Source organism: Mauremys reevesii, linkage group 1 (genome assembly GCF_016161935.1).
Source record: "Mauremys reevesii isolate NIE-2019 linkage group 1, ASM1616193v1, whole genome shotgun sequence".
Lineage (NCBI taxonomy): Eukaryota > Metazoa > Chordata > Testudines > Geoemydidae > Mauremys > Mauremys reevesii.
In genome coordinates, this window is record NC_052623.1 from 49,968,890 (window position 1) to 49,995,438 (window position 26,549).

The 26,549-nt window shown below is 40.4% G+C and overlaps 1 protein-coding gene across 1 annotated transcript; it reads left to right on the forward strand.

Annotated features, from left to right (window-relative positions):
• Window positions 1-91: 91 nt before the first annotated feature.
• Window positions 92-22,745, forward strand: POLR1D (RNA polymerase I and III subunit D). Its single transcript, XM_039489143.1, has 4 exons — window positions 92-377; window positions 15,826-15,900; window positions 21,340-21,627; window positions 22,055-22,745. The coding sequence occupies exons 1-3, from the start codon at window positions 352-354 to the stop codon at window positions 21,608-21,610; spliced, it is 372 nt and encodes a 123-aa protein (XP_039345077.1). The 5' UTR covers window positions 92-351; the 3' UTR covers window positions 21,611-21,627; window positions 22,055-22,745.
• Window positions 22,746-26,549: the final 3,804 nt, after the last annotated feature.

The following is a 26,549-nucleotide window of genomic DNA, read 5'->3' on the forward strand; positions in this document are numbered from 1 at the left end:
CGGGGTCGGTAAAGCCATGGGGGGGGGGCTAGCCGCCACCTCCAGCACATGGGGCACCAGCAGGGGCTAGGCCCGGTGGGCGGGACCCGAGTCCCCCCGGGCTCTGCCCGCTCGGGCCCCGCTACAGCGGGGGAAGGTAGCAGGCACTCAGGGTACGCGGCGCTCGCTTCCTCCCAGCTCCGGCTCGCCCCGCCCTTCACGGGGTCCTCGCACTCGCCGCTCCGCCCCTTCGCTCCTCCCTGTCCCCAGCCGCGAGCAGTGGATGGGCCCGGCCTACGTCTGTACCTGAGCCGCCGCTGCGGTGTTTCTGGCCTAGCGGGGCCGCGCCGCATCTGCCTTCGCCCCGCCGCCATGGAGGAGGACATGGAGCTGGAGAGGTGAGAGGGGCCCTCCGGGGTGTGTGTTCCCGGGCGGTGGGGCGGGGTGGGCCCGCTGTGATCTACGGCGCCTGCCTGGCGCACTTGTTCCCTTCCCTTCAGCACTGGGGGATGGGGCAGGGGAGTGTGGGGGAACTGCAGGGATGAAGGGGGGGGGGATTACCTAGGTAGTTCCCTCCTGAGTTTTAAAAGTTCACTTCTAGACCCGCCCCGTGACATCCTCCTGGTGGGAAGGGGTCATGTGTGGGGCTCGTGGTCACTCCTGTGCCAGGCCTTTGGGGGAGGCAGCCCCACGAAGGGCTGGTGCTGGACCCAGTAACATACACATTAGTCATGTCACCTCCCTTCTCAGTCTGGAAGTGCCTAGCTAATCTTTCAGGTAACAAGAGCTGATTTGGAACTCATCTGCTCGCTCTGGTGTGGGGCTTGATGATGTAAATAAGCTGCCTCAACAGGTAACATTTGTAGTGCAGAGGGACCATTAGAGAGCCTTTAAGAGAGAAGCTGGAGCACTTTTGTTTACTGTCTGGTGCTGATTAGAGTGTTTAAATTTAAATTATTGTATGCCATATAATACAAGTTTAATCTTTTTTTTAAGGGGGTTGCATTAATGTGGATGCTTACAGTTTAACTTACCTAAACATCAAGCCTATATGGGGGAGGGATAGCTCAGTGGTTTGAGTATTGGCCTGCTAAACCCAGGGTTGTGAGTTCAATCCTTGAGGGGGCCATTTGGCAGAACTGGGGTAAAAATCTGGGGATTGGTCCTGCTTTGAGCAGGGGGTTGGACTAGATGACCTCCTGAGGTCCCTAATATTCTATGATTTCGGAGGACAGGGGTCCCAGTTTACAGAACACAAACTTACATGCAGGAGACCTTTGACTTTAGTTTGAGAATTAGAACTGTTTTCCTATTCCTACAGCATCAAATATATTATACTTTTACCTGTCTTAGACTATATAAGTGGTTTCCACATCGATGTTGAAGCATATACAGTATGCTCCCAAAAAACAGTTAAGATGTACTTTGCAGTACATGGAATGAGGTATGATAGTATTCCAGGATTTCTGAGGCTGCCGTTCTCTATGGGAGCCCTTTATCTCCCTATTGCAATATCATTCCTCTGTTCCTGTTGTGAGGCAGTAATCTGATTCCAAGTGGATGCATTCAGGAGAGTAATTTATCACAGAGGGAACTCAGGTTATTCATGAGAAAAAACGGGGGCATTGAAGATACTGCTGACTTTCTGTTGAATTCTGAAATCCTCTGTTGGATTGGCTCAAGTTACCTCATTGTTTTACTCTGTATCCCATGGCCTGATTATGATCTACTGGAACAATATAACTACGAATCTCAAAAGTGAGAGTAGTGTGCTCAGAAGACTTTTGGGGCACCTGGCCCACAATTGTGGAATATGCTTCTGGGAAAACTATGTCTTCATAATAAAATGTAAACTCAACTTTTTCAAACTCCTTACTTTGTTAAGGAAAGGCATACTTGTATAAAATAAATTAAATGAAACCTCTCTATTAAATGAAGAAAGTCATGCCAGTACCAGTTATGATTGCAACTAGATCACAGTGGAAGTTGGAAAATTAATAAACCTTGTTTTGTTAATTGAAACGAGAAAAGCCTAATCTCTGACTTTGTATTTATTATAGTCAGATTGTGGCTACATTGACTGGAATTCTGTTGGGATGAGATAATTCATTCTACTATGCAAATTGACTCATATCATATCCAAATAAACACATTCAGTTTAAATGCAGGTTCATTTAGTTGACTATTCAGTCATAACAGACCTCTGTTTTACTTTCTGGTTTGGAAATGGACCAGAAGCACTTACATTCTTGGTAAATCTTGTTGGTTTTATGCTATTTATTGTAGAATTGTCTGGGAGGAATGACTGAAATAATAGTTCTGCAGCATGACTTGTCAACACTACAACTAAACAATGTATAACAGAATCTCATGTGAGATTACCTGTTAGCAGTATGTCTAACAATGATATCATGGATAGCATGCTCTTCCAGTGTGTCTCACACTCAAATATAAGGAACTAACTTTGTGGCTCCATTTACAAAAAAAAATAACTTGTTGCCCCAACTATCTGCTTCCAGCTGATATTGTAGCTGGGACAAAGATAATAGTTGTGCTGGTAGAAGTGAGGGGATAATTGGGCCTAAGAGAATGTAATGATACATTTACCTCTATAATTTTTCAGTGAGACACCTCTCCCCTATGATCTTAAAAAACAACCACAACTGCACTGGTCTGAAATATCAAACTAAATAAGAATATGTCATGGTGAGGGGTGGTATGAAGTTTTTATCGGCAAAAGTTTGTGATGGCCGCATTACTTGCTGTAGCAAATCTAAACTATACCATCATGACTTCTACATATGCCACACATGTTACAGAAAAGCTATTTTAGGGATGCTTTTAGAGAGTTTTAAAAATATTTATTTGAGCTATTTTTAGGTGCCTTGGCTACCATGAGTCCAAGTGCTCAAGGAAACATACAGGTTTATAATGATGACTTAAAATAGTGTTTTCTGTATCTACAAACATTATATGTTTAAATTCTGTTATGGACATGGACAACTTCTAGGTCTAGAGCAACTGCTGAGTCCCACTGGGAAGCTAGTAGTTTTCCAGACAAAGAAAAACATTTTAATTATTTGTCCACATGCAGCTAAGACTACAATCTGGTGGTCAGACAAGAGAACTTGGTTGTCCAAAGTTTCTGGCAGTGACTTCATTCTCTCAGGAAAATTAAATTGAAAGATATTTTCTGCTTTGATGGTCTAAAGTAGTAATACTCAGACTGAGGCTTGCAAGCTGCAAGTAGCCCTTTAGTGTGTCTCCTGTGGCTCTTTACAGCTCATGATATAAATATGTGATTTAATTATTAACCAATCAGGATGCTTTTACTATGTTATTAACCAATTGTAGTTGATAAAATAATACTTGGTCAGTCATTTTACTGTGACTATATCTATCTTCCCCCATCATTCATTTATATATATATATTCCTCCATCATGCTATTAATATGAATACTTAGTACTATAATAAATGAAACAATGAATTCACACTACTGTGACTCTTTTGGGTAATGTTGATTGCTAATTTGGCTCCTTAACCACGGAGTTCTGAGTATCACTGGTCTAAAGACAGTTCTCTACATTCTGTTTGTTCTGGTTTGGATTATTGTGCCAAGTTTTCTCACTTTTATTCTCCTTTTTTTACTGTCACTAACTCACTTGGTCTTATGTTCTGTATTTTTCTTGCTTAAAATGTTACTGTCAGCAGGAATGATGGTTGCTGAATTGGCTGCCTCTTGTCATGTGACCCTTACATAGTCTGAGATTTAAAGCAATAAAAAAGCAGCGACTACAAATACACACAGGTTGTAAATAAAGCCAGGCTTTCCATTCACCTTCGCCGCTAACTATGGGAAGTATCGGATATGCATCCTTCCCCTCCTCTCTCTCCCCCCAATAATTTCAACTTCTTTCTGCTGGAAATTAGAGGTTGGCAGTTTCCCCTGAACATCCTACTATTAATTATATTGGAGAATATCCAGGATCTAAATCTAAAACTTTTCATAGCCTTAAGATACTAGGCCAAATTCCAATGAAATGTAATTGATGCTGTGAGTATAACTTACACTCCAATGGTTAGGTATACAGGGTTATAAAACAACTAACAGAAGAGTGTCAAGGTGTCTGACAGGGCTGGATTATTTTTCACCTCCCCTGTTCTTACTCTTTCTTCCCTGTTCTACACCTTTGGCATGTTAGTTATTCACAACACCATTTATGTCCCTGCCCTGAAGATTTTGCGTTCTAAACAATAAAATATCCTACGGTTAAGATATCCTGCCTTGGGCACTAGAACAACACAGTAAATACACGGTCTTCTGGGAATATATTAGAGGTTGTTGGAGAGAGAGTGTTGGATATATTTTTCCTCACTCATAATCTCTTCCACAGTTAAAGCTGCCTCCTAGTTGCCAGAAACATTTCACAACTCCTGAATAGCATCTCCTACTAGAACTGCCTTCAAAACCTAGTTTGCAGTGTCATCTATTTGAAATTGTTTGTTGCCGTAAGGGATAAGGCCCTTAGCATCTGGAATAAACTCCTTTATATTATTGTAAAACAATGAGATATAACACTAAGAACAGTCTTACTTTTTGAAGTGCACAAGTTGCACTTAAAATTTAAATCCTTAAGTTATAAAATTGCATGTTAGAAAGGAAGCACAATTTAATAGCTAAAAGTAATAGTTAGACTATAGATCTAGCAATCATGAGATCTTGGTTCTGTATGTAGGTCTGCCACTTGACATTGGTTATGTAAAGTAAAGGTGATCTGCCAAATAAAAACAGGATGAATTTCTTTATGGAATCTTCACTAATCAGGCTGTGGGGGTCATTCACCCAGAAAAAAGCTTAAAATAACACTTTTTTAAAGAAGTGATCTATTGTCAACCTTAAACTGTTTAAAGACAGTGGAATTCTAAATCAGGTGAGTTAACTCCAAACTCTCCTAAGGTATGCTTTCCATTTGATTCTTATATGCCTATGTGGCATATTTGGTGTTTGTTTTAATCCTGTTTCTTTGCTGTTCAGTGTGGCATTCCTCAGGCTCCATTTTTTGAAATTCCTTTTCATCAGTTTCTGTATATATCCATTTAATTATTTCATGTTACATCCAGGGTGTCCATTGTTAATAATGTCCCTTATGTATGTACCTCTTTTTGCTGACTCTAGGACTGGCATCTTTGTCCTGTGCCAAAGCTTGGACAAGTTGTAAAAATAGATGTCAGGATCCTCAGATGTGTTCAAAAAACAGCTAGCCTCTCCATTTCCAATTAAATTCATGCATACTAGAATGGCACTTGTGGTATCAGTAGCACTATCATCTTGAGCTCTGATCTTCAGAGCAAAACAGTGTAGAGTCTAGTCAGTTCTTGAATGTATTTAATGCTGCAGGAAGTGGTTTTGAATATTCAGTTACATGATTCTCTCTGTCATTGCTGAATCAATGTTCCATCTGGTTCTAGGGGACATAGTATCTGAGCACCAGAGCATAGCCTTTAGTTTATTTACAGAGAATTTTGTGATGTTGCATTGCACCGCCATGGGTTGGGCTCTGATTGCTACAGTTGCAGGCTCAACATGGTGAAATTGCTTCTAGATCTTTTCTCAAATTTGGAGGCTTCAGGAACACACAATATCTAAGTATAATGACCATATAAACACAATCACAAGTACAAAGTCTTATCTGTACTACAAGTTTTATTAAAGCAATAAGTAAAGTTACAATTACCTGTGTGTTGTCAGATGCTGGCGGCATGTGAGTGTTCTGTCAATTTGCTGTCCCAGCTCTGCTCAGATAGCGGACACAGCAGACCTCGATCGAACTGCCCAATAAAACCACAGACCCGTTTCTGTAGCAAAGGCACTTGGCCAGGTTTATTGTCGATGAGTTATGATATTATGTCCTATACATGCTACAAGTACATTTAATACATGCGTGGCCGTGACAATGGACACAGCTTAGTGAATGGCAGAACTTTCCATTTCCCCCTAGGCTGGCCAAAGACACTCGCTTTGAAATTCCTTTTTATAACAAGTTACGTATTGCCCCTCTGACATGGCTAGTTACTGCCCCTCTGACGTGGCTAGTTACCATCCTTTACTATGTATATGTTGGTTCAATCAAACATCTCTATCCATCACACTGTCATCCTGACCTTATGTTTAAGAGGGGGTCACTGTGTCCTTGTGTCATCTTTTACATTATAATTCTGTATTGGGGTGTTCTGGTACCACCCTTCTGGAATGTGCTTGCATGGGTGTCCTGTGCCTCTTAGGACTGTATGTGTTTTCACAATACCAGCCCTGTTCTTGCCAGGTTCTCTGAGCCTGCTCGCAGGCAGAGCTTGACTTCTGCTCACAGCCTGACTTTTTCTAACTTTGCTTTATATTAGCAGGACTTGACCACTACTTTAGTTCAGGCCTCAGGCTTCTTATACCAGGCCTTATATCTCAGGCTCTCCCTTTCTACTATACCATGCATATAGAAATCCTATGAAAACCTACGCAATAATTATAATTGTAGTCATTGTGATGGGTTCCCCTCTTGGGTGCCACCTGGAACTGAGGTACCACTGAGCCCCCTGACCCACCAGCCGGGGCTCCTTCTCACACTGTTATGCTGCGACAAGCTGCAAAGCCCTGCAGCCTGCAGTTTCACCAGCATTCATACAGGTAGGGACACACCCAGCTGAAGTTACATGCAGGCTCTCTGACCAGCCCCTGCATGTATAAAGCCCTTATATAAATCCATGGTACGCCCACATCTCGAATACTGTGTACAGATGTGGTCTCCTCACCTCAGAAAAGATATTCTAGCACTAGAAAAGGTTCAGAAAAGAGCAACTAAAATGATTAGGGGTTTGGAGAGGGTCCCATACGAGGAAAGATTAAAGAGGCTAGGACTCTTCAGCTTGGAAAAGAGGAGACTAAGGGGGGATATGATAGAGGTATATAAAATCATGAGTGATGTTGAGAAAGTGGATAAGGAAAAGTTATTTACTTATTCCCATAATACAAGAACTAGGGGGTCACCAAATGAAATTAATAGGCAGCAGGTTTAAAACAAATAAAAGAAAGTTCTTCACGCAGCGCACAGTCAACTTGTGGAACTCCTTACCTGAGGAGGTTGTGAAGGCTAGGACTATAACAATGTTTAAAAGGGGGCTGGATAAATTCATGGTGGCTAAGTCCATAAATGGCTATTAGCCAGGATGGGTAAAGAATGGTGTCCCTAGCCTCCGTTCAGCAGAGGATGGAGATGGATGGCAGGAGAGAGATCACTTGATCATTGTCTGTTAGGTTCACTCCCTCTGGGGCACCTGGCATTGGCCACTGTCGGTAGACAGATACTGGGCTAGATGGACCTTTGGTCTGACCCGGTACGGCCATTCTTATGTTCTTATGCATAAGAAGGCTACAGCCAAGGTAACTCCCAGCTCCCCAGGCGTGCACCCCCTTTGGAGTATAAACCCCAAATTATACTGTCTTGTGCTGGACAGGGAACTGCACAGCGTAAGCTCATAAAGTTCACCCCCTCCCTTAATGTGGAGAGGAATATGCAACAGCATTTGCCCCTAGAGCTATGATGCCCATACACTACACTCCGACTCACTGGTTTAGATAAAGCAGAAACAAGTTTATTAACTACAAAAGATAGATTTTAAGTGATAAGGGATAGCAAACAGATCAAAGCAGATTACCTAGCAAATAAAACAAAAAATGCAAACTAAGCTTAATATACTAAATAGATTGGATATGAATTAGCAGATTCTCACCCTAAGAGATGATACAAGCAGGCTTCAGATTCTTAAGGGGCAAGCTGCAGTTGCTTTACAGCTTGGAATGCCCAGGTGTTTCATTCACAGGCTAGACATCCCTTTAGCCTGGCTCCAGCACTTTCCCCAGTTCAGTCTTTGTTCCTCAGGTGATTCCAGGAGTCTTCTTGTGCGGGGAGTGAAGAACCACAGATGATGTCACTCCCTGCCTTATAGCTTTTGCATATAGCAGGAACCATTTGTTCCAAAGCTTGGTTCCCAAACAAATCTGTAGGAAAAATACTGGCATTCCAAGATGGAGGCCAGCATCCTGTGGCCTGGTCCCTTGTCCTTGTAGAGTCATAGCAGCCATTACTTACAGGCTGTTTGGAGCATTCTCAGGAAGGCTCACCAGGTGGGGGATAAGCTTCTCCTAAGGCCTACTGTTCTTTCTAATGGCCCATTGCCCTGAATAGGCCCTTCCCCACCCACTATCTAGACTGAAAGTCTGGTGGGCGTTGCTCAAGTGTAACTACATTTGAAAGACAAATACGTAGTCAACATTTATAACTTCAGATACAAAAATGATACGTGCATGCAAATAGGATAATCAGATTCACCAAATCATAACCTTTTCATTGACATCTTTCATGACCTATTTGCATGAAATGCATTTATAATTATGCCATAATCATATCATAATAATATCACTGAAGAATATGGGGTGCACTGTCACAGTCATACTCACATCCTGAAAGGTATTCTAGGGTCTGCTGGACCTCTTAAAAGATGATCATCAGTAAAGGGACAGTTCCTGCTGGGGTTTTCACGTAGGTATTCCCTTGGGTCTTCCCACTCTTACCCAACCAGGGTACTCTCTTTTATATTGTAGTTCTGACCACACCTAACACCTTATGCACGTGCATGCAGGTATCAACCTTATTTCCCTTATCTGAACTTGCACATCCCATGAATATTGATTGGGATGCCCCATTTTTCATAGGTTGTTTGTAGTTCCTCTATTCTCCTTAGCATCTACGCATGACATGTACCCTGTGGTCAAGATAGACATTCAAAGGTCTTACAGTCAGGTGTCTCATGGTCTTGGACAATACATTGCGGCCTATTGCATAACCTCCATAACCTCACCTATTTTTCCATAACCTCACCTATTGGCACTTCTTATGCAGTAACCTTGTGACCTTGCTGGCATAGGATTGTTCCTAGGTCACCCACTCATGTCAAGCTTTCTTAAGCCTATGGCAGTGGTTCCCAAACTTTAACAACCTGTGAACCCCTTTCACTAAAATGGCAAGTCTTGTGAACCCCCTCCTAAAAATGAATTTTTCCAGGGATTTTCTCATTTACCTGAATATAAATTATAAAAGCAGTGATCTTGGAAATATAAAATTTGTTTTTATGACATGCTTATTACACACTAATTATTATTGTGATCCTGGCCTCTGTTTGCCAGAAGCTGGAAATGAGCGAAAGGGGATGGATCACTTGATGATTATCTGTTCTGTTCATTCCCCCTGGGGCACCTGGCACTGGCCACTGTCGGCAGACAGGATACTGAGCTAGATGGACCCTTGGTGTGACCCAGTAGGGCCATTCTGATGTTCTTATTTATCATTACAGTATTTTTATTACATTATGAAAATGGCAACAGTCTTCCAGGTTCTCACTTTTGTAGCTTGTATCACTTTGAATAAGCCTGTTATAAGACAAGGCTCCTATGTTTCATCAAAGAGTATCAGAGGTGAAACAGCAGGAAGGTATTTAAGAAGAGTTCCTCCTACACAAGCATTCAGGTCTTGAGCAGTCCAGACAAACAACGCACGTTACAACAAAGGTTAAACTTCTTCATCATAATAATTTAAAAAACAATACTAGCTGCCTATTTAATTTTAAAATCAGCAAAAAATATCCACCTCCATTTCCATTTCTTATAAGAAGTCTTGAAGTTTAAATCTCCTCAGTGTGATAGATACACTTGCTTTGATCCTCTTAGCTCTTGGAAGTCCAGGGGCTCCTGTGCTGCCCAGGGTTCCTAGGGACAGGTCTGTCCGCCATTGGGGAACTTTTTTTCGAGAACCCCCTGTAACATTTCGTGAATTCCCAGGGGTTCTTGAACCCCAGTTTGGGAACCACTGGCCTATGGCCTAGTCTGGCTATGCTAAAATCTTACAGGTCTCATCCTGTTGGCCTTGTGTTTCAGCCATGCTTTACTAATACCTAATACACACGCATCACTCTTAAATACTTAATTTTATATTTCTATAATCCTACAATTTAAATCTGTGTAGCATACATTGATTATATATTAAATTGATCCATAAATGATAAATGGATGATAAAATGAACTAATTGGCTATAACAGTCTTTCAGGTGAGTCTCTAATGATCCTGGTCAAGTAATTGTTCCCAGGGAACTTTTTAAAGAGATGTTAGTCTCTATGTTCTTTGATAAAATGAGCCATCTCTAGTTTTGCAAAATGCTGTACTGATTTTGGTACCTGATTGTGCCCACCCTGTAAATGGTTGCATTATAGTTGTGAAGCAATTCCTGTTTGAGTGTTACCTGTATATGCAGTGTTGTTATATCTGGGTTGGTCACAGCATATTAGAGAGACAAGGTGAGTGACTTTATCTTGAATGGTCCCTGGAAATATGTGTGAACTCTTTATGCTAAAAAATTTGTTCCACATCTTATTTAGCTGTGACGCTCTGAGTCCATTTCCCAGACCTGAAGAAGAGCTCTGTGTAGCTCGAAAGCTTGTCGTTCTCACCAATCAAAGCTGGTCCAGTAAAAGATATTACCTCACCCACCATGTCTCCATTGCCTGTATAGTTTATAATGTACTTTAGGATCCCGGCAGATGAAAGTTGCTATTATAGTTGAAGCTAGCAGAGATGGTTAGAATTAAAATTACCTAAAGCTTTCCATCATAAGAACCTGTTTTCAGTTGCTTATATCTTAGTTGAACTTAACCATTCGGTCTAAAACTTTTCATGTTAGGTGATTTTCAGCAAAATTGAGCCATCCCTTTCCAAGAACGAGGTTAGGGAAATGTATTTTGTTTGGCTTGACTTTACAGCCTTAACTTCCTTTTTTTCTTTATATAATATAAATTTGTGTAAAAATTCTCTAACCTAATGTATTCTTTGATCATCACTTAAAATATGCAGCAAAATTTTAATCATTTAGGATATAAGCAGACTAGGGACCATCCTTTCCTGCAAGAAAAAGAACCCCTTGTTCTCACCAAACTTATCTCACCAACAGACCAATCTATTATAATTATTTTGGTCTTCTTCCAGTCATTCAAAAATATGCAAGTTTTGGATGCTGTTTGCTGGTCATGTTATAAATGATGCCAATATTACCAGTTGTGGCATTTCTATGTAGTATTCCTTTGGGATCAGACTATGCATCAATTTTATTAATTATAGCTCCCTATGTGCTTTGGGCTCTTCTCCTCGTGTGGCAGTTTTGACTGTTGTATGCTAGTCATTCCCTTCCTTTATCTGTTATTGCAGTTGCAAGAATGTTTGTATTGTACCCAAGCTCTATAACTGGAGATAGCTAGGAGTGCTGAGTCCCCGAGAGTCCTTTTAAAAGCAAATATAGAACCTTATTTGCACAATTGTGAAGCCATTGGCAGATTTACTGGTATGTATAAATTCAGCATATGGAAATATGTTACATGGAAGATACTCTTAAGTGTTTATACCACTCTTTTCAATTGACTTTTCATAGTTCTTGTGAGTCAGGAGGGCTTTCTGAAGGCACAGCAGCACAAATTAGTCTACTAAAAGAGGATTATTATGGATATAAAGACTCTAATTAGCCAGGAAGCGACAGACCAATGACAGACTGCTGGGATGGGTGTCAAATCAGTCTGAGTTGCAATATCATTTATAGATACAAACAAATCAAAATGTCTGTATTTTGTGTATGTTAGTTTTCATATAATCCAGTTCTATTAGCTTCACTTAATTGATTTGTAGTGTTTCTAAGAAAATTGTAACTAGTTTATATTATTGTAAAAGTATATTGCTTCAGACACATTAATTCTTTCAAGTATGATTAAATCATAAAATAACATGAGGATCACTGACTTTTAATGTACCTTTGACACAGATCTTTCAAATAACAGAATTACAAAGAATTTTTGCAGAGTGCTGTGATGAAAGTCAACACTTAGACTTTTTGTTTTTCTATTACAATCCTGTCTTTTTGAAGGTTTGGTATCCTAGATATCTCTAAATACATTATGTTCTCTCATGATACATGGTTTATCAACCTAGATGCAGATTGTTTTTTAATTCTCTCAAACTTGCCTTCCTCCACTATTTTAAATAGTTTATCATCACTCTCTCAAGGTAGAGTGGGGAAATGGCACTCTCAAAAGAGGAAATTTGGAAGTTCTCTACTGAGGCATTTGAAAAGGCTATTTAGTTTTCTATTTAGATTTTAGGAGTTAAAAAGCAAAAAAAGGGGGTGGGCACACCACTCGTTTCAATATTCAGTATGTTAAACCTGAATTTTACTTAAATAAATGTTATTGAGACTTTGTAAGATTGCTAAGAGTAGCAAGATGGATCACAAGATAGCCCTCTGTTAATGTTGCAGAAATAGTACGGAAAAGGATGAAAGGGCCTGACATTAGCACAACCCGGAAGATAATTGGGAAACACTGTGGGATTAATTTACAAAAGCACATGAACAATTGCATGTCCTGACTTGCACATATAGTTGTAACTCTATGCAAATTGGGTATTTGCTTATGCATATGAGCATTAGAAACAAATGGCAATTTCCATATGCAAATACCCAATTTTCATGAACAATTATGGTAATTGCATGTGTAAACTAGACACACAACTGTGCACTTACTTAAAAAACTAGCCTCAAACTATTGAGGAACAAAGTATTGGTAAAGTCAAACTGATAATTTTACCCCGGAAGCTGGGCTGTTGTATAGAACTTTATAATAGTGCTCTACTTATGAAGTCAACAGGTGGGAGATCTGACACAAGAAGCTCCCTCTTCTGGGGCACCAATCAATCAGTTATCCTATACTTAAATCCTCAAACCACACTGCTTCTGCAAAGCCTTTCAATAATAAATCCCCAAGAAAATAGTGATGTGTGTGTGTGTATATATATTTATATACCTGCAGTTTTTAAAAAATAGACTTTTTGCTCCACCAGCATATTTGTCTCTCTGACATAGATCATAAACCTTTTGGGGCAGGATTCTTTTTTTCTCAGTGTATCGTGTAGCCAAAGAGCACGAAATACTTAAATAAATTAATACTAGTGACTGATTCTGAAGACCTGACTAGGGAATTTCATGTCATAGAGTTGCTTGGTGGAAATGATTATAATGTGGTAAAATGTTTCTGTGATAGCTGGACGGAAGTGGGCAGAAACATCTTTAATCTTGGGAAACCACATTTTTGGTGCATTCTAAGGCCACAATGTAGCCACACATTGGCATATATTCTAACTGGCTGTATTTAGCAGCAAGGTCAAACTTTTTCCATTAATAAACAGACAAGTGCAAAAGGCCATCTTGACTGAAGAGATTAAAACAATATTGATAGAAAATTCTTTATAAAATGAAATAAACAAAGAAAGGACAATCAACCCTGGCAGCTGAAAATATAAAATTCCTTTTTTTTTTCTTTTTTTTTTTACAAACATGTTCTAAAGGGAACCAGTAAAGACGTACTGTAGAAACAAACTGATACCCCAACAGGTGACTTTTTGCACTAGCAGGTCCTTATCACAATGCTCAGTGTATCTTGGTTGCAGACATTAATTGTTATGTAGCTGAATAAAATGTTCTCATTAGATGCTGAAAACCTGTTTAAACAAGTATACTAAAGTGGGTGCATGATTGGGCACTATGATGATGATAAAACCACTAGTGTTGTGCTTGCAAATTTAAACAATATAAATGGTAATAAGCCATTGGACATGGATGGTTTATACCTCAGAATAATAAGATACATCCGTGTGAGGATGTAGCAAACCAGTTAGCTTATATGTTCAGTCAGTCTAGTACCACATCAGAGGATTGGAGAGTGGTTTATATTACCCACCTGTTTTTCTGTTAACGTGAACCAAAGGCCTATAAACTAGTTAGTCAACGCATTTCTACCTGAGACTAAAATTAACTAGTCTAAAGAGCAGACTAGTTTGTGGCTCAAGGTTGAAGGTACAGGAATTATAAATAGTAAGTTGCATAGTTTTACAAAGTATAGATAACATTTTTTAATATGAGTAAGACTATTGACAAAGAGAGTGCTATGATGTTGTCAAGGAACCACATAAATGCATCAGTTTTAGGCCTAGTCTACGCTACGTGGTTAGGTTGACGCAAAATAGCTTACATCAATTTAGTTTTGCATGCATCTATGCTCAAATTGGTTTCCCACTGCTGTAAGCGACCCATTATGCTGACATAGTAATATCACCTCCCCGAGCAGCATAGAGCCAGAGTCAATGTATTTTGCTCCTGGGGGAATTCTGTGCCACTGCACATGTGCAGAATTCATGTCCCCCACATATTAATTTGCTTCCCCACAGAAAAATGACTTTCTGATAGGGAAGCTGCAAGAGCAGCTGTGCACCACTTTCTAGCTGCGCAGGTACATTGTTTCAGGCAGCCGGCGGAGAGATAAATCATCACAGGGCTGGGGACATCTCAGCTAATGGCTCCTAGCCTGAGCAAGGATCAGTTGCTAGTCCCGACTGGGCTGGAGGCAGGAGAGGATGGGAATTCCTCTTCCCCTAGAAGGAGTGACTGAGGCTGTGTCAGACCCACCCCCAGAAACGTCCCCCAGCTGCAGGAAGCTCAGCATCCTCCCCTGCTTCCTGCCCTCATCACTCCTCAGCTACAAGGGGGAGGGGTCACTGTATGGGGAGCTGCTCCCCCATCCATCCAACCTCCATGCATCTGGACCTCCCATACCCAGACACCCCAGCCAAGCCTCACCCCATACACCCAGAACCCCCTTAGCCCTCCATACCCGAACCTCACCCTGTTGAACTTCAACCCCTGCATCTGGAGCCCCCCTGCACCCAGACCCTTTGCCTCCAGACCACCCCCCATTGAGCTCCCTGCATTCAAGCCCCCACCTGATGAACTCCACCCCCCTACACCACCCTGAGCCCCCGCATCCACATCCCTACACCACTGACCCCCAGCTAGCTGCACCCAGACCCCCACCCCACCAAGCCCCACTCCCCCAGCACCCAACCCCCCTGCTGAGACCCCGCACGCCCAGACCCCTCCACTGAACCTCAACCACTTTCACCTGGAAGCCCCAGAAGAGTCCCATTGCCCCTGCACCTGGAACCACCTTCCCCCAAATACCCCCAACACCTAGACCCCCCCCCCACTGAGCTGCCTGCACCCAGATTGTCCCACACAGAATCCTCTCACCCCACACCTGGATCCCCCCACACTTAGATTCTGTTGAGCCTACCTGCCCCACACCTGGTGCACCTGGCATAGAGGGGCAGGACCCTAGGGTGTTTCAACACAGTGAGTGTGTAGACACTGTGTTAGTTATTTTGACACAATCTGTCCTCCAGCAGCTGTCTCTCAGTGCCCCACACTGACTGCTCTGGTCACCATTGTGAATTCCACTGTCTAGGGGTCATGGAGACCAGAAGGTCCTCTTTCCCATGAAAGCCCTGCTAATTTTTGAAATTCCTTTTCCTGATTGCCTGGCTTGGTGAACACACCCAGCAGCTCTCCATTGTTGAATACAGCTGCCCGGCTCACTGTGCTGGTTACATGCTCCAGACATGCTCCTGGATACTGGATCTCTTGGGCTTGTGTGGGAGAACAGGCTGTTCAGGCACAGCTATGGAAAGAGACAATGAAAGGGAAAATGATGACTAGTTGCAACCTCTTCCATTTGAATCGCTACCTTACACAGATTGGTTGCATTGCCACTTCTACATATAAGCCAGCTTTTCTGTACTTCCAAGAGTTTAGTTTTTTTCTTAAATGGTCTATAAATCTGTTTTTAATATTTTTTTTTCCCTTTTCATATCTAGAAAGGCAGTAGAAGAGCTGCTTAAAGAGGCAAAGCGTGGAAAAACCAGAGCTGAAACAATGGGAGCTATGGGTTGGTAAGTTCTGATACAAATTGAATAAAAATATTTACCATACCTTTTAAATATAGATGGATTGAAAAAAAAAGATACTAAGCAGTGTAAAAAAATTAAACCATATAAACTTTACACTTAACATCTGGCAGAGCTTTTATCTCCAACTTTTAGTTTTTAATAGCATAACATTAAAACATTTATTTTATTGACTTTACAAATAGATTTTTCCAAACATGATAACAGGACATGCAAAAACTTTAACTTCGCTGACTAGGGTAGAAATTGAAGAAATTTCTGCCTGAGTGAAGATTGCCGTACCAAGCATTTACAGAATATACCAGTTGGAGTACAAGTGGCACTTTTTGTAATAGAAAGTTCTTATCACGATGGTCACTGTATCAAATTTCATTCAAGATATTTATGAGCCTGGGTCATATTTGATAGTTAATTTCAACATAGATGTAGTTGTATGTTGGCCAGTAAATGTTAATATTTGTGCTCAGGTTGGATTTTTTTTTTTTTAAGATTAAAAATGCTAATGTCATAACAAACTTTACGACAAATATTTTTAATATAAATTGTCCTTTTGCAGTAAATTTCTGTTTAAACTACAACAGTCTATAAACTCAAAGTAAAATACACTTTTGGAAGGTGGTTTTTTTGCTCAAGATTTTTAATGTAATCTTAAATAAAATCCAGGGGATTTTAATTGCCCTTCAATTAATCTTAATGGAAAGAAAACTAAAATTGTTGATACTTTTCGTATGCATTATGGCAACTATTAGTAGCATTATTTTGGAATAAAAAGCAGCATTTTAATTTTCATAGTTATTCCTTCAAAGTGTACCTGCACATAGTATTGTAATACAATAAATTCAGTGATTTGATCAGAGGAATGGTTCATCTGTCTCAAATTGGTTTTGAAGTCTTTGATATCAGGCACTCTTAAACAAATTTAAGACTATTCACACATGCAGATTGCACCAGTTTAGTGAGACCAGTTTCTAACCGGTTTAAATCCATTTGTAGACAAGACAGCCCCGACTCTCGCAAATGGAAGCTATACACCTTGAGTAATGGTATGACCACACCACCAGCAGGCTTCTCATGTGATTTGTTTTTCAAGTAGCTGCAAATGGTAACCTGCTTAAAAGAATCAGTCTTTTCACATAGGTTTTTCTAGACCAGGGGTAGGCAACCTATGGCATGTGTACCAAAGGTGGCATGTGAGCTGTTTTTCAGTGGCACTCACACTGCCTGGGTCCTGGCCACCAGTCCAGGGGGCTCTGCATTTTAATTTAATTTTAAATTAAGCTTCTTAAACATTTTAAAAACCTTATTTACTTTACATACAACAATAATTTAGTTTAGTCATATATTATAGACTTCTAGAACGAGACCTTCTAAAAATGTTAAAATGTATTACTGGCACGCAAAACCTTAAATTAGAGTGAATAAATGAAGACTCGGCACACCACTTCTGAAAGGTTGCCAACCCCTGGTCTATACTTTAAAGTTACATCTACATAACTTTTATGTCAGTTGGGTGTGAAAAACCTCACCCCTGAGAGATGTAGCTATGCCGACCTAACCCCTGGTGTAGACACGGCTAGGCCAAGAGAAGAATTCTTGACTCATCTGTTGACCTAGCTACTGCCTCTTGAGGCAGTGAATTTCGTTCACTGATGGGAGAACCCCTCCTATCAGCATAGGTAATGTCTACACTGAAGCGATACAACGATGCAGCTGCAGCTTTGCTGCTATAGCATTTTAAGTGTAGACATACCCCTAGTTTTAGACCTGGCGTACTCACAGGAATTTATATCAATTTAACTATTTCGGTTAGCAGTGTGATTTTTATATCAAAATAGTAATGTGGTACAACCCTCTAGTGGGGAAGCAGTTATATTGGTATTAAGGTGATTCTAACTGTATCTCCAGTAGCGGGTTGTACCAATTTAAGTACATCTGTTTCTAAATCATTGTAGGCCTGATTTAAGCTTAAAACTTACATCAACATAGCTGCGACGCTCAGGGATATGAAAAATCCACACCCTTGAGCACTGTAGATGCACTGTAGACTCAGCTAGATCAATGGAAGAGTGCTTCTCTTGATCTAGCTACCTTCGCTCAGGGATGTGGAGTTCCTACAGTTACAGAAAAACCTTCCATCACTGTAGTCTGTCCCTACACTAGTCTGGATCTGTAAAAGCAGCAAAGAGTCTTGTGGCACCTTATAGACTAACATCGTGCATCCGACGAAGTGGGTATTCACCCACGAAAGCTCATGCTCCAATATGTCTGTTAGTCTATAAGGTGCCACAGGATTCTTTGCTGCTATCTTAAATTTGCACATCTGACCATTTCCCGTGCATACTGCCCACTAATCCATCTTTTCTGTCCTGCTTGAGCAGTCCAAACTCTTCATATTCAAAGTACCACCATTTAAAAAAATAAAAAGTATGTCCATCAAATGCTTTATTCTCCCTTTCTTCAGTATCTTAGCATGACAGGAGCCTGGACTGGATTAAGAAAGAGCAGGGAATACTGTCTTGAAGATGATGAGTTGCTCTATTTACTCCTAGATCACTAAAACCTAAAGATTGATATCACTATAATGAGTTATATTTATCCCTCTGCTGCTAAGCTCTGAGGGCTCACTTCATGCCAGCACAGACCCCAGTCCATGACACCTGTTTCACCTGGACTGCAGCCCTGCTTCAGACTCTTTCTGATCTTGGAGCTGATGAGTCCCTCCCATCAATTTTCCTCCACAGAGGACTGATCCCTTCATCCTCAACATTGTGCAGGCAGCCACTGTACCATAAAAAACAAGCAATGAAACAAGATGCTGTTTATTTAAGGAGATCGTTTCATAAAAGCAGGGACTGTCTTGCCTCGTATTGTGCCATGCATATCAGTGCTAAAACAGTACATTTGCTTAAAAATAATAAAGAAAAGCTAGTGCAAACAGACAAATGCAAAGCATTTAAAGTTTTCATCTGGGCACAGGCTGCAAAAAGCTGCCCTAATACTTTAAGAGGCTTAAGGTACAAAAGTTTAAAGCTGGTGGTAAGTTTTCTGACATGTTGGAAAAAATTCTGAGCGTTACCATTCAGGTCTAGCCTTGTCAGCTATCGTAGCTTGTCCTTCCAGTCTGTGCGAATGCTTCCATAAAGTCTCCTCTTTCCAGAAGCTGTCTGGCTGCTTTATACAAAAGACAGGCTCTTTGTAAAGGAAAACATACAACCACCCCACTCCCGCTCTTGAAAACTTATGTTATCTGCCCAAACTTGTTCTTTGTTTACTTCTCTTTCTGTCCTTTGGCTTATTCCCCATTCTCTCAGGAAGGTTGGTTAACTCAATCCAAATCTCTTTGAACTTGTCTGATCTTGGTCCTCATTCCCACCTGCATTGAGAAGCCATTCAGTCGGGACAGAAGTATGGTTCACACAACAAAGCAAATGCTTACTGTTCTGTGTTGTTCAGTACTTCTGAATTTATCTTGTGTCCCAGCATATCTGTCGAAACATTCCCTGAGTGTTAGGAGTTTGAAATGGAAGCCCTATCCTATTGGAAAACTAGTAATCCCACCTTTCCGGTTACTTAAACAATGAATCTCAGGGTTTTTTTAAGGTATTTAGGCATTGCAGTGCTTGGCCTTGCAATGCCTAACTGATTTAGGAGCCTAAATATCATTTCCAAAAGGATTTGGGCACTTAAGAACCTAAATCCCATAGGAATTCAGGCTCCTAGGTGCCTAAATCCCTTTAAAAATGAGATTCAGGTTACTAAATCAGTTAGACGTTGCAACATCAAGCACTACAACTCCTAAATGCCTTTCAAAATCGGGTCCTTAATGTCTAAATCCTTCTACCCTGATTTATGGAACAGCTATTTTAAATAACTTCTTAGAAGTTATTTGTACTCCATTTTCTCATTCATCTGGACTTATGTGGCTGAAAGATCCCAAATTTACATGCAACTAAAATGCTCTATTCTGTAAATCACAGAAAATAGATGTTGTAGCATAACTCTTTCGTTGGAACTCTTCTGGAATGACCTGCATAATTCCCTTGAGGCTTTACTTCAAGAGTAATTATCCATAACTCTTACCAATCAAACATTTATATCACCACATATCATCATGTATTCTAGATCTATATAAATAATTTCTTTAAATACAGAAATGAAACTGCCATTGGAGTGAAGCTTGATAACTGTTTAGCAGTGCTATGCAAATTCCTGTGGGATATGAATGAATACTGTATCCAGTTGAAATTAAGGGAGGATGCTAGATGTACAGACTGGAGCTGCAAGTAATAATCTCCCCTGAACATTGGGGTTTAATAGCCCTAATTTCCCAGAAGTAGTCATAGGCTCTGAATGACCGCAAATTATCAGATGTATTTCTTATATTTCATACAAAACACTCTGCCTCCAACAGCACTGTGGTCCCTAACATGATTCTGGGTCATTCATTGACAATTAGAGGACAGAGTGCCACCTACTGAATTAACTTGTAGAGAATTTTTTTTGAAGGTTTTCAACCTGCACATGAACTCTAAACAAAGAAAGAGAGAAAGATGTCAGTGCAGCTCACAAGGGTAAAACAAATCTCAGAAACTTTTACAGCAGAAAAAAAAAATCTAGATCAGATACTGAACAATCTCAGTTTTATTCAGTGCATGTGTTTAGTAGATGACACGTGTATGGAATAAAAGATTGTAAAGAGTTAATCCTAGCAAGAGGAATGAAATAAGTGCAAAATATTTAGTTAGTAAAACTAGCTGATACCAATTTTTCTTTTTATGTGCTAGAGACTACTGGATGAGCTGCTACATAACAAAGATTAGAAACGTAAGAGGGAAAAAAGGGGATTGGTATCTTGGGTTTTTTGAAAAATAAACTTTTCTTTTGAAAGATGTTTCATAAATCTAAGTTAAACACTTCAATAGCCTATCTATTTTATTACTATAACTGCTTGATGTTCCTAATGCAAAAATGCCTTTTACTTTCTAAATTTCTCAATTCATTAAATAAACTACACTGAATATGTAAAATGTGATCTTGCAGCCCTTTCCCCTCAGACTTGGAATATATTATTATACAAAAATCAGGTAAGTTAAGCATTGACAAATAATTTCTAATATGAACTATGCAAGTCCACATATATAGAATGTAACATGAGCTTGTCTCCACATCTTTTTTCTCTAATCTGTATTTCCTCTCTATAAAAGCAACACAACCATTCTGTTTCCAGCCTTAGGACTAAGCTAAAAGGGGAATGGGAACATCCTAAATGTCTTTTCCTGTACTCAGAGTTTACACTAGGTGGCATGCAAGGAAAGCCAAAATGACAAACTTGAATCTCTCTAAAAATTGTGGGGAATTCTCATGTTAAACTTTTATATTTGTGTTAAGATGTTATTTTATGATTACTTTGAAATGTCTTTACAGGATGAAGTGCCCTCTTGCAGGTACAAATAAAAGATTTCTTATTAATACTATTAAGAACACGTTACCCTCCCAAAAAGAGCAAGACCAAGAACATGAACAGGAGGAGGACAGTAAACCGCCTGAGCCAAGTGAGAGCAGGAAAGAAGAAAAACCAAAGAAACATAGAACTTATCCTTACACACCCAGCTTTCAGGCCAGAAGAAGAGTCAGCTATTCTCCTCCTAGGTACCGGAACAGGAGCCGGCACACAAAGGATAAGTACGAAAAGTGACCAAGCAAACCGAGAAGGTGATGAATACGTGCTGTTATAAGCCAAGAATGTAATTAAACCTTGAACTGTGGGGATGTTTATTAGTCTTTAAGAAGAAGATCTTGTTCAATACAGATCTCTTAGCTTTTGTGAGAAATAATCTTGGAGTGGTTTTATAGGACTTTATTTGCGGCTCCTTAAGAGAAAATAAAGTACAACATTAATTTGTTGATTAGTTTAGAACTACGTACTTCTCCCTTTTTCTCCCCATCCCTAATTAAACTTAGGGACTTGCTCTCAGTGGGTGTTGCAAGTTAATATATTTCATTGTTCAGTATGACTTTTAGTCAGTTTACTTTTTTGGAATTTAATGTAAGCAAATGTGTATTTACATGCAAAATTAATGGTAACTTTAATGCTAAACTCAGTTAAAAAACTTCATTTGTGTTGATGTTAATTTTTCAGGATAGATCAGATCGGAAGAAAGGAAGACTTGAGCACTCCTAGCCCACATGTACAGTTTCTGTAGCTTGTAAGAGGTCAATATCTATCTACTGAGAGAACTGCTGACTTCTATAGATACTTTGTTTAGTGTTAAGATCAAATTTAAAATGGGCAATGTTAGCTTTAATACCTAGGAGGAATTATCTGTAATATGTAATATGGTTCACCTGTTCGCATGTGTTCTACAAACTGATCAGAAGGGATGACAAACAGCAGTAATAAACTACAGATGCAATACTTCTGTCTGTATTTAGACTTCCTTCTTCAGAGGAAGTAGTGTGAAAAACATAGAGACAGTGCTTTGAAACAACCTCAGCAGCTAATATTATTACCATGTCTCTATCCAGGCCTGTGAATTTTACAGTTAGATATAATACCAGAGCCACAGAGCAAGGATTAAAAAAATGTTTTCTAACCACTGATGTAATAACTTTCAATGCCTGTATGACAATTTTGTAGTGGTAAAATTCTAAAATTCATAAATGTAATTACACATCAGTATACTCTGTATGTCTTTATTCTCTGTGTTCTGATTACTTGTTTTGTGAAGCATTTGGGATTTAAATATCCTCAGACATAACTATTTGAATGAGCATATGGCTTAGTTTTTGTTTCAAGTGAGTTGAGAATAAATCTGAAACCTGTTAACTGAGGATGTATCATGTATCATCTGTAAACTTGGGGAAAGTGAACATTTTAAAATTGCTTGAGTCTAACTTTAGAATAAACCTAAACATGATAGCTTAAAAATATTCTTGCATAAGAGGACTCAGTCTTTTTAAAAGGCTTCCTTATAGAGATATTGCCAGATTTCATGAGCCACAATATATAATTAACTTTAAATAATATTCATTTTTCATTAAATTGAAAATAAAAAAAAAATTATACTGTAAATTCAAGTCATAAATATTACCACCATTTGAATTCTACTGAGTATATCTGCCAGTGCTTTAAATAAGGGTTCATTTCAGAAATGTATGAAATTAGGACTGTGTCATACCAAAGAGGAAATATAGAGGTAAAAAATAAAAGTTATGACCACATTATTTTTTCCCACTTCAGAATTGCCAAATTCAGTGTTTCCCCTCCATGGAGAGGGGAAATGGCTCATAGCTGCTGCCAGAGACCAGGCCATGTGGGCCCCCTCCCCTAGGGGCGGGCATGGACCCTGACCCCTCCACTGGGAGGGAAAGTGGTCTTGAGCACACCCCTCACAGGTTTCTGAAAAACAAAATGGGGAGAAAAAACCTTCCTATTTCTTCCCACAGTGAGGCTCACTGTTCTGCTGTGGGGAAAGGGAAGCTGGGAAGAGAACTCTGTGAGCAATTATCAGAGGGGTAGCCGTGTTAGTCTGGATCTGTAAAAGCAGCAAAGAGTCCTGTGGCACCTTATAGACTAACAGAAGTTTTGGAGCATGAGCTTTCGTGGGTGAATACCCACTTCGACGAAGTGGGTATTCACCCACGAAAGCTCATGCTCCAAAACTTCTGTTAGTCTATAAGGTACCACAGGACTCTTTTCTGTGAGCAATGGTAGCAACAGATCTTGGCTTTGGGAAATGGAGTGAGAAGGATGGTTTGTTTGAGGGGGAATAGTAGTTCTGGGCTTCTGACGATGGGTTATCAGTTTTGTGTCTTATCTTTTTTAGATTGTAAGCTCTGCAAGTAAAGAACTGTTCTCTAGTCTGTTTTTACAATGCCTAAAACAGTGGGGCATCACTCCTGAGCACACCACCTAGATGTGACCAAAATGTCCCCCTTTCCTAGAAGGCAGTGCTTCTGATCTGATGAGGTACTCTTCCAGATAGGATTTCTTTTGCGTGTGCATGCTGTGACTCTGGCAGACTAGGTGCCAGTTCATGCCAAGGCCTCTAGGCCTCACTGAACACTGCCAAATGCGTAGCTGGAAAACAGTCTGGCTCATCTCCGTATTAGCGTTGTTAAAATAGATTTTAAGTTTATAAGTAGGGCCATATGAAATTTAGGACCATGAAAAATGCATCATGGACTGTGAAATCTGGTCTTCCCCATGAAATCTGGCTAGTGTAGGCAGGTTGCAGTATTCTCACCCTTCTGCGCTGCCTTCAGAGCTGGGCGGCCAGAGAGCGGTGGCAGCTAGTTGGACGCTCAGCTCTGAAGGCAGTGCAGAAGAGAAGGTGGCCTGGTATGGGGGTGGGGGGTCATGACTTTTGGGGGTAGGGGGCAGAGCTAGCCTTATGGGTAGGTGACCGCCAAGGGTGCCATGGTCACCCTCACAGACTCATATGCACACAGCCCAAGGCCCCTTTAGCCCCAAGCTCTGGGCCTGGAGCCAGGGAGGGGTAGGGTTGGGGGCTCCTACTATGTGCCAGGCTCCAGCTGCTAGTCCTTGCCGGACTGGGGAGTGATGGGACTTCCTCTTCCCCTGCATGGGCTGTTCCCGAGACTTGGTCAGACCCACCTCCAGGAACCTCCACTGGCTGCAGGAAGCTCCACGGCTGCTAGCTGGGAGCCCAGATCTGACTGCAGTGGTGCCATCGACAGCAATGCAGAAGTAAGGGTGGCAATACTGCAATCCCCCTATAATAGCTTTGTGTTTCTCCCCCCACCGATTCCCTTTTGGGTTGGGACCCTCATGGTTACAACACTGAAATTTTAGATTTAAATATCTGAATCTGAAATTTAAAATTTTTAAAATCCTATGATCGTGAAATTTACTAAAATGGATGGTGAATTTGGTGGGGCCCTATTTATAAGAATGTGTTTAGTGTTTAGACTTGATGAAATGCTTGTAAGATGCTCCATGTATTGATCTGATTTATAACATCTATATCCCATGGTATAAAATTATGGTGAGTGTTTGCATTGTAAACGTCTGTAACTGTGTAACTTCCCAAATAGGAAAGAAGCATTTATTAATGTAAAGTACTGGTCTTGTACACAAGAAGGCCCATTGAAACCAAATGAGGCACTACGAAACATCAAAGGGCAAAGACTTTGTTGATTGCCTCCCCATACCCATGAAGAGGAGACAGGCACAAACACTTGTCCCATGAGTTTGAACTCTGGGGGAATGAAATAAAAATCCCTGACCAGAAAGAAGTGTATCACTATGCTGCTTGGAATTTGGAGAGGGCAATATTTCTAAGCATAAGCAAGGGATCCCCAAACTGCTTGGCTTGGATTAGCTCTAGTGGGCATAAAAAGCTCACACATCATATAGCAGTTTTTGTTAGGTTTCAAAAGTTAACACTGTAACTCATTTCATAGCATATCAGGGTTGGAAGGGACCTCAGGAGACCTAGTCCAACCCCCTGCTCAAAGCAGGGCCAATCCCCAGACACATTTTTGCCCCAGATCCCTAAATTGCTCCCTCAAGGCTTGAACTCACAATCTTGGGTTTAGTAGGCCAGTGCTCAAACCACTGAGCTATCCATCCCTGTATGTTTACCTCCTTCAATCTTGTAAATAGCTCTTATTTTTTCTTAGTTAATAAATCTTTAGTTTATTATAGGATTGGCTATACGTGTTACCCTAGGTCAATTGCACCTTAAAACTCACACCAAAGGTAAGTGACTGGTCCTTTGGGACTGGGAGTAACCTGAATATTGTTGTGGTTTTTGGTGTAAGGGACCATCTGTCACAAAGGCAAGTTTGCCTGGTTGGCAAGAGACCAAAGTACCAAAGGGGACTGTCTGTGACTCCATGCTTAGGCTGCTATAGTGCTTGAGGAGTTTGTTACTTGGTTGGTGAAATCTCAGTGTAGAATTCACAATCAGTTTAGGGTTTGTGCCTTGTTTCTTGACAGTCTGCTCTGAGACTGGAACTCACTCACACTTGTGAGCTACTCAAGACAGCTTCACATGCATGTCTCTACCTTTTCTGGTTTTTTTTCTCTTTTTCCCCCCTCCTTTTTATCTCTGTCTGTCTAGGTTCTCATAATGATATCCATCTGAGCACATCCCAAAAGAAAATTCACAAGAAATATGCTAGTGGTCTAACTTTGCTCCCTACTTCCCCTATGGTTGTTGGAGCTATGCAGCTTTAAAGAAAATAACAATAACAAATACCTATTGATTTTTTTATTTATCTTCTGCCTTTCTCCTCCTGTTCCTTGTTGAGTTTAGTTGCAACTGTGAGAAAGGTTCATTGAACAAAGTGAGTTTTATGCTTTATTCTGAAAGCCATGAGTTTTGTGGTCACTCCCCTTCTCTGGTAATGAGTTCCAAAGCCTTGTTTCTCATGACCTTCAGCTTCTGAGCTCCCAAGAAACAAAGTTGTTGGATAGTTGCTTTCTGTAATGTCATGGGCCAACTCCATAGAGGGACTTGATAAAATTAACAAACCTTGACTTTTACCCATTATTCCGTGAATAGCCAGTTAGTACTAAACAGAACATTGTCTGCTGCCTTCTGAACTAATTGGCGATTTCATGATTTGGGGTGCTTGTCCCTAATAGGGTGAGCTGTAATAGTCCA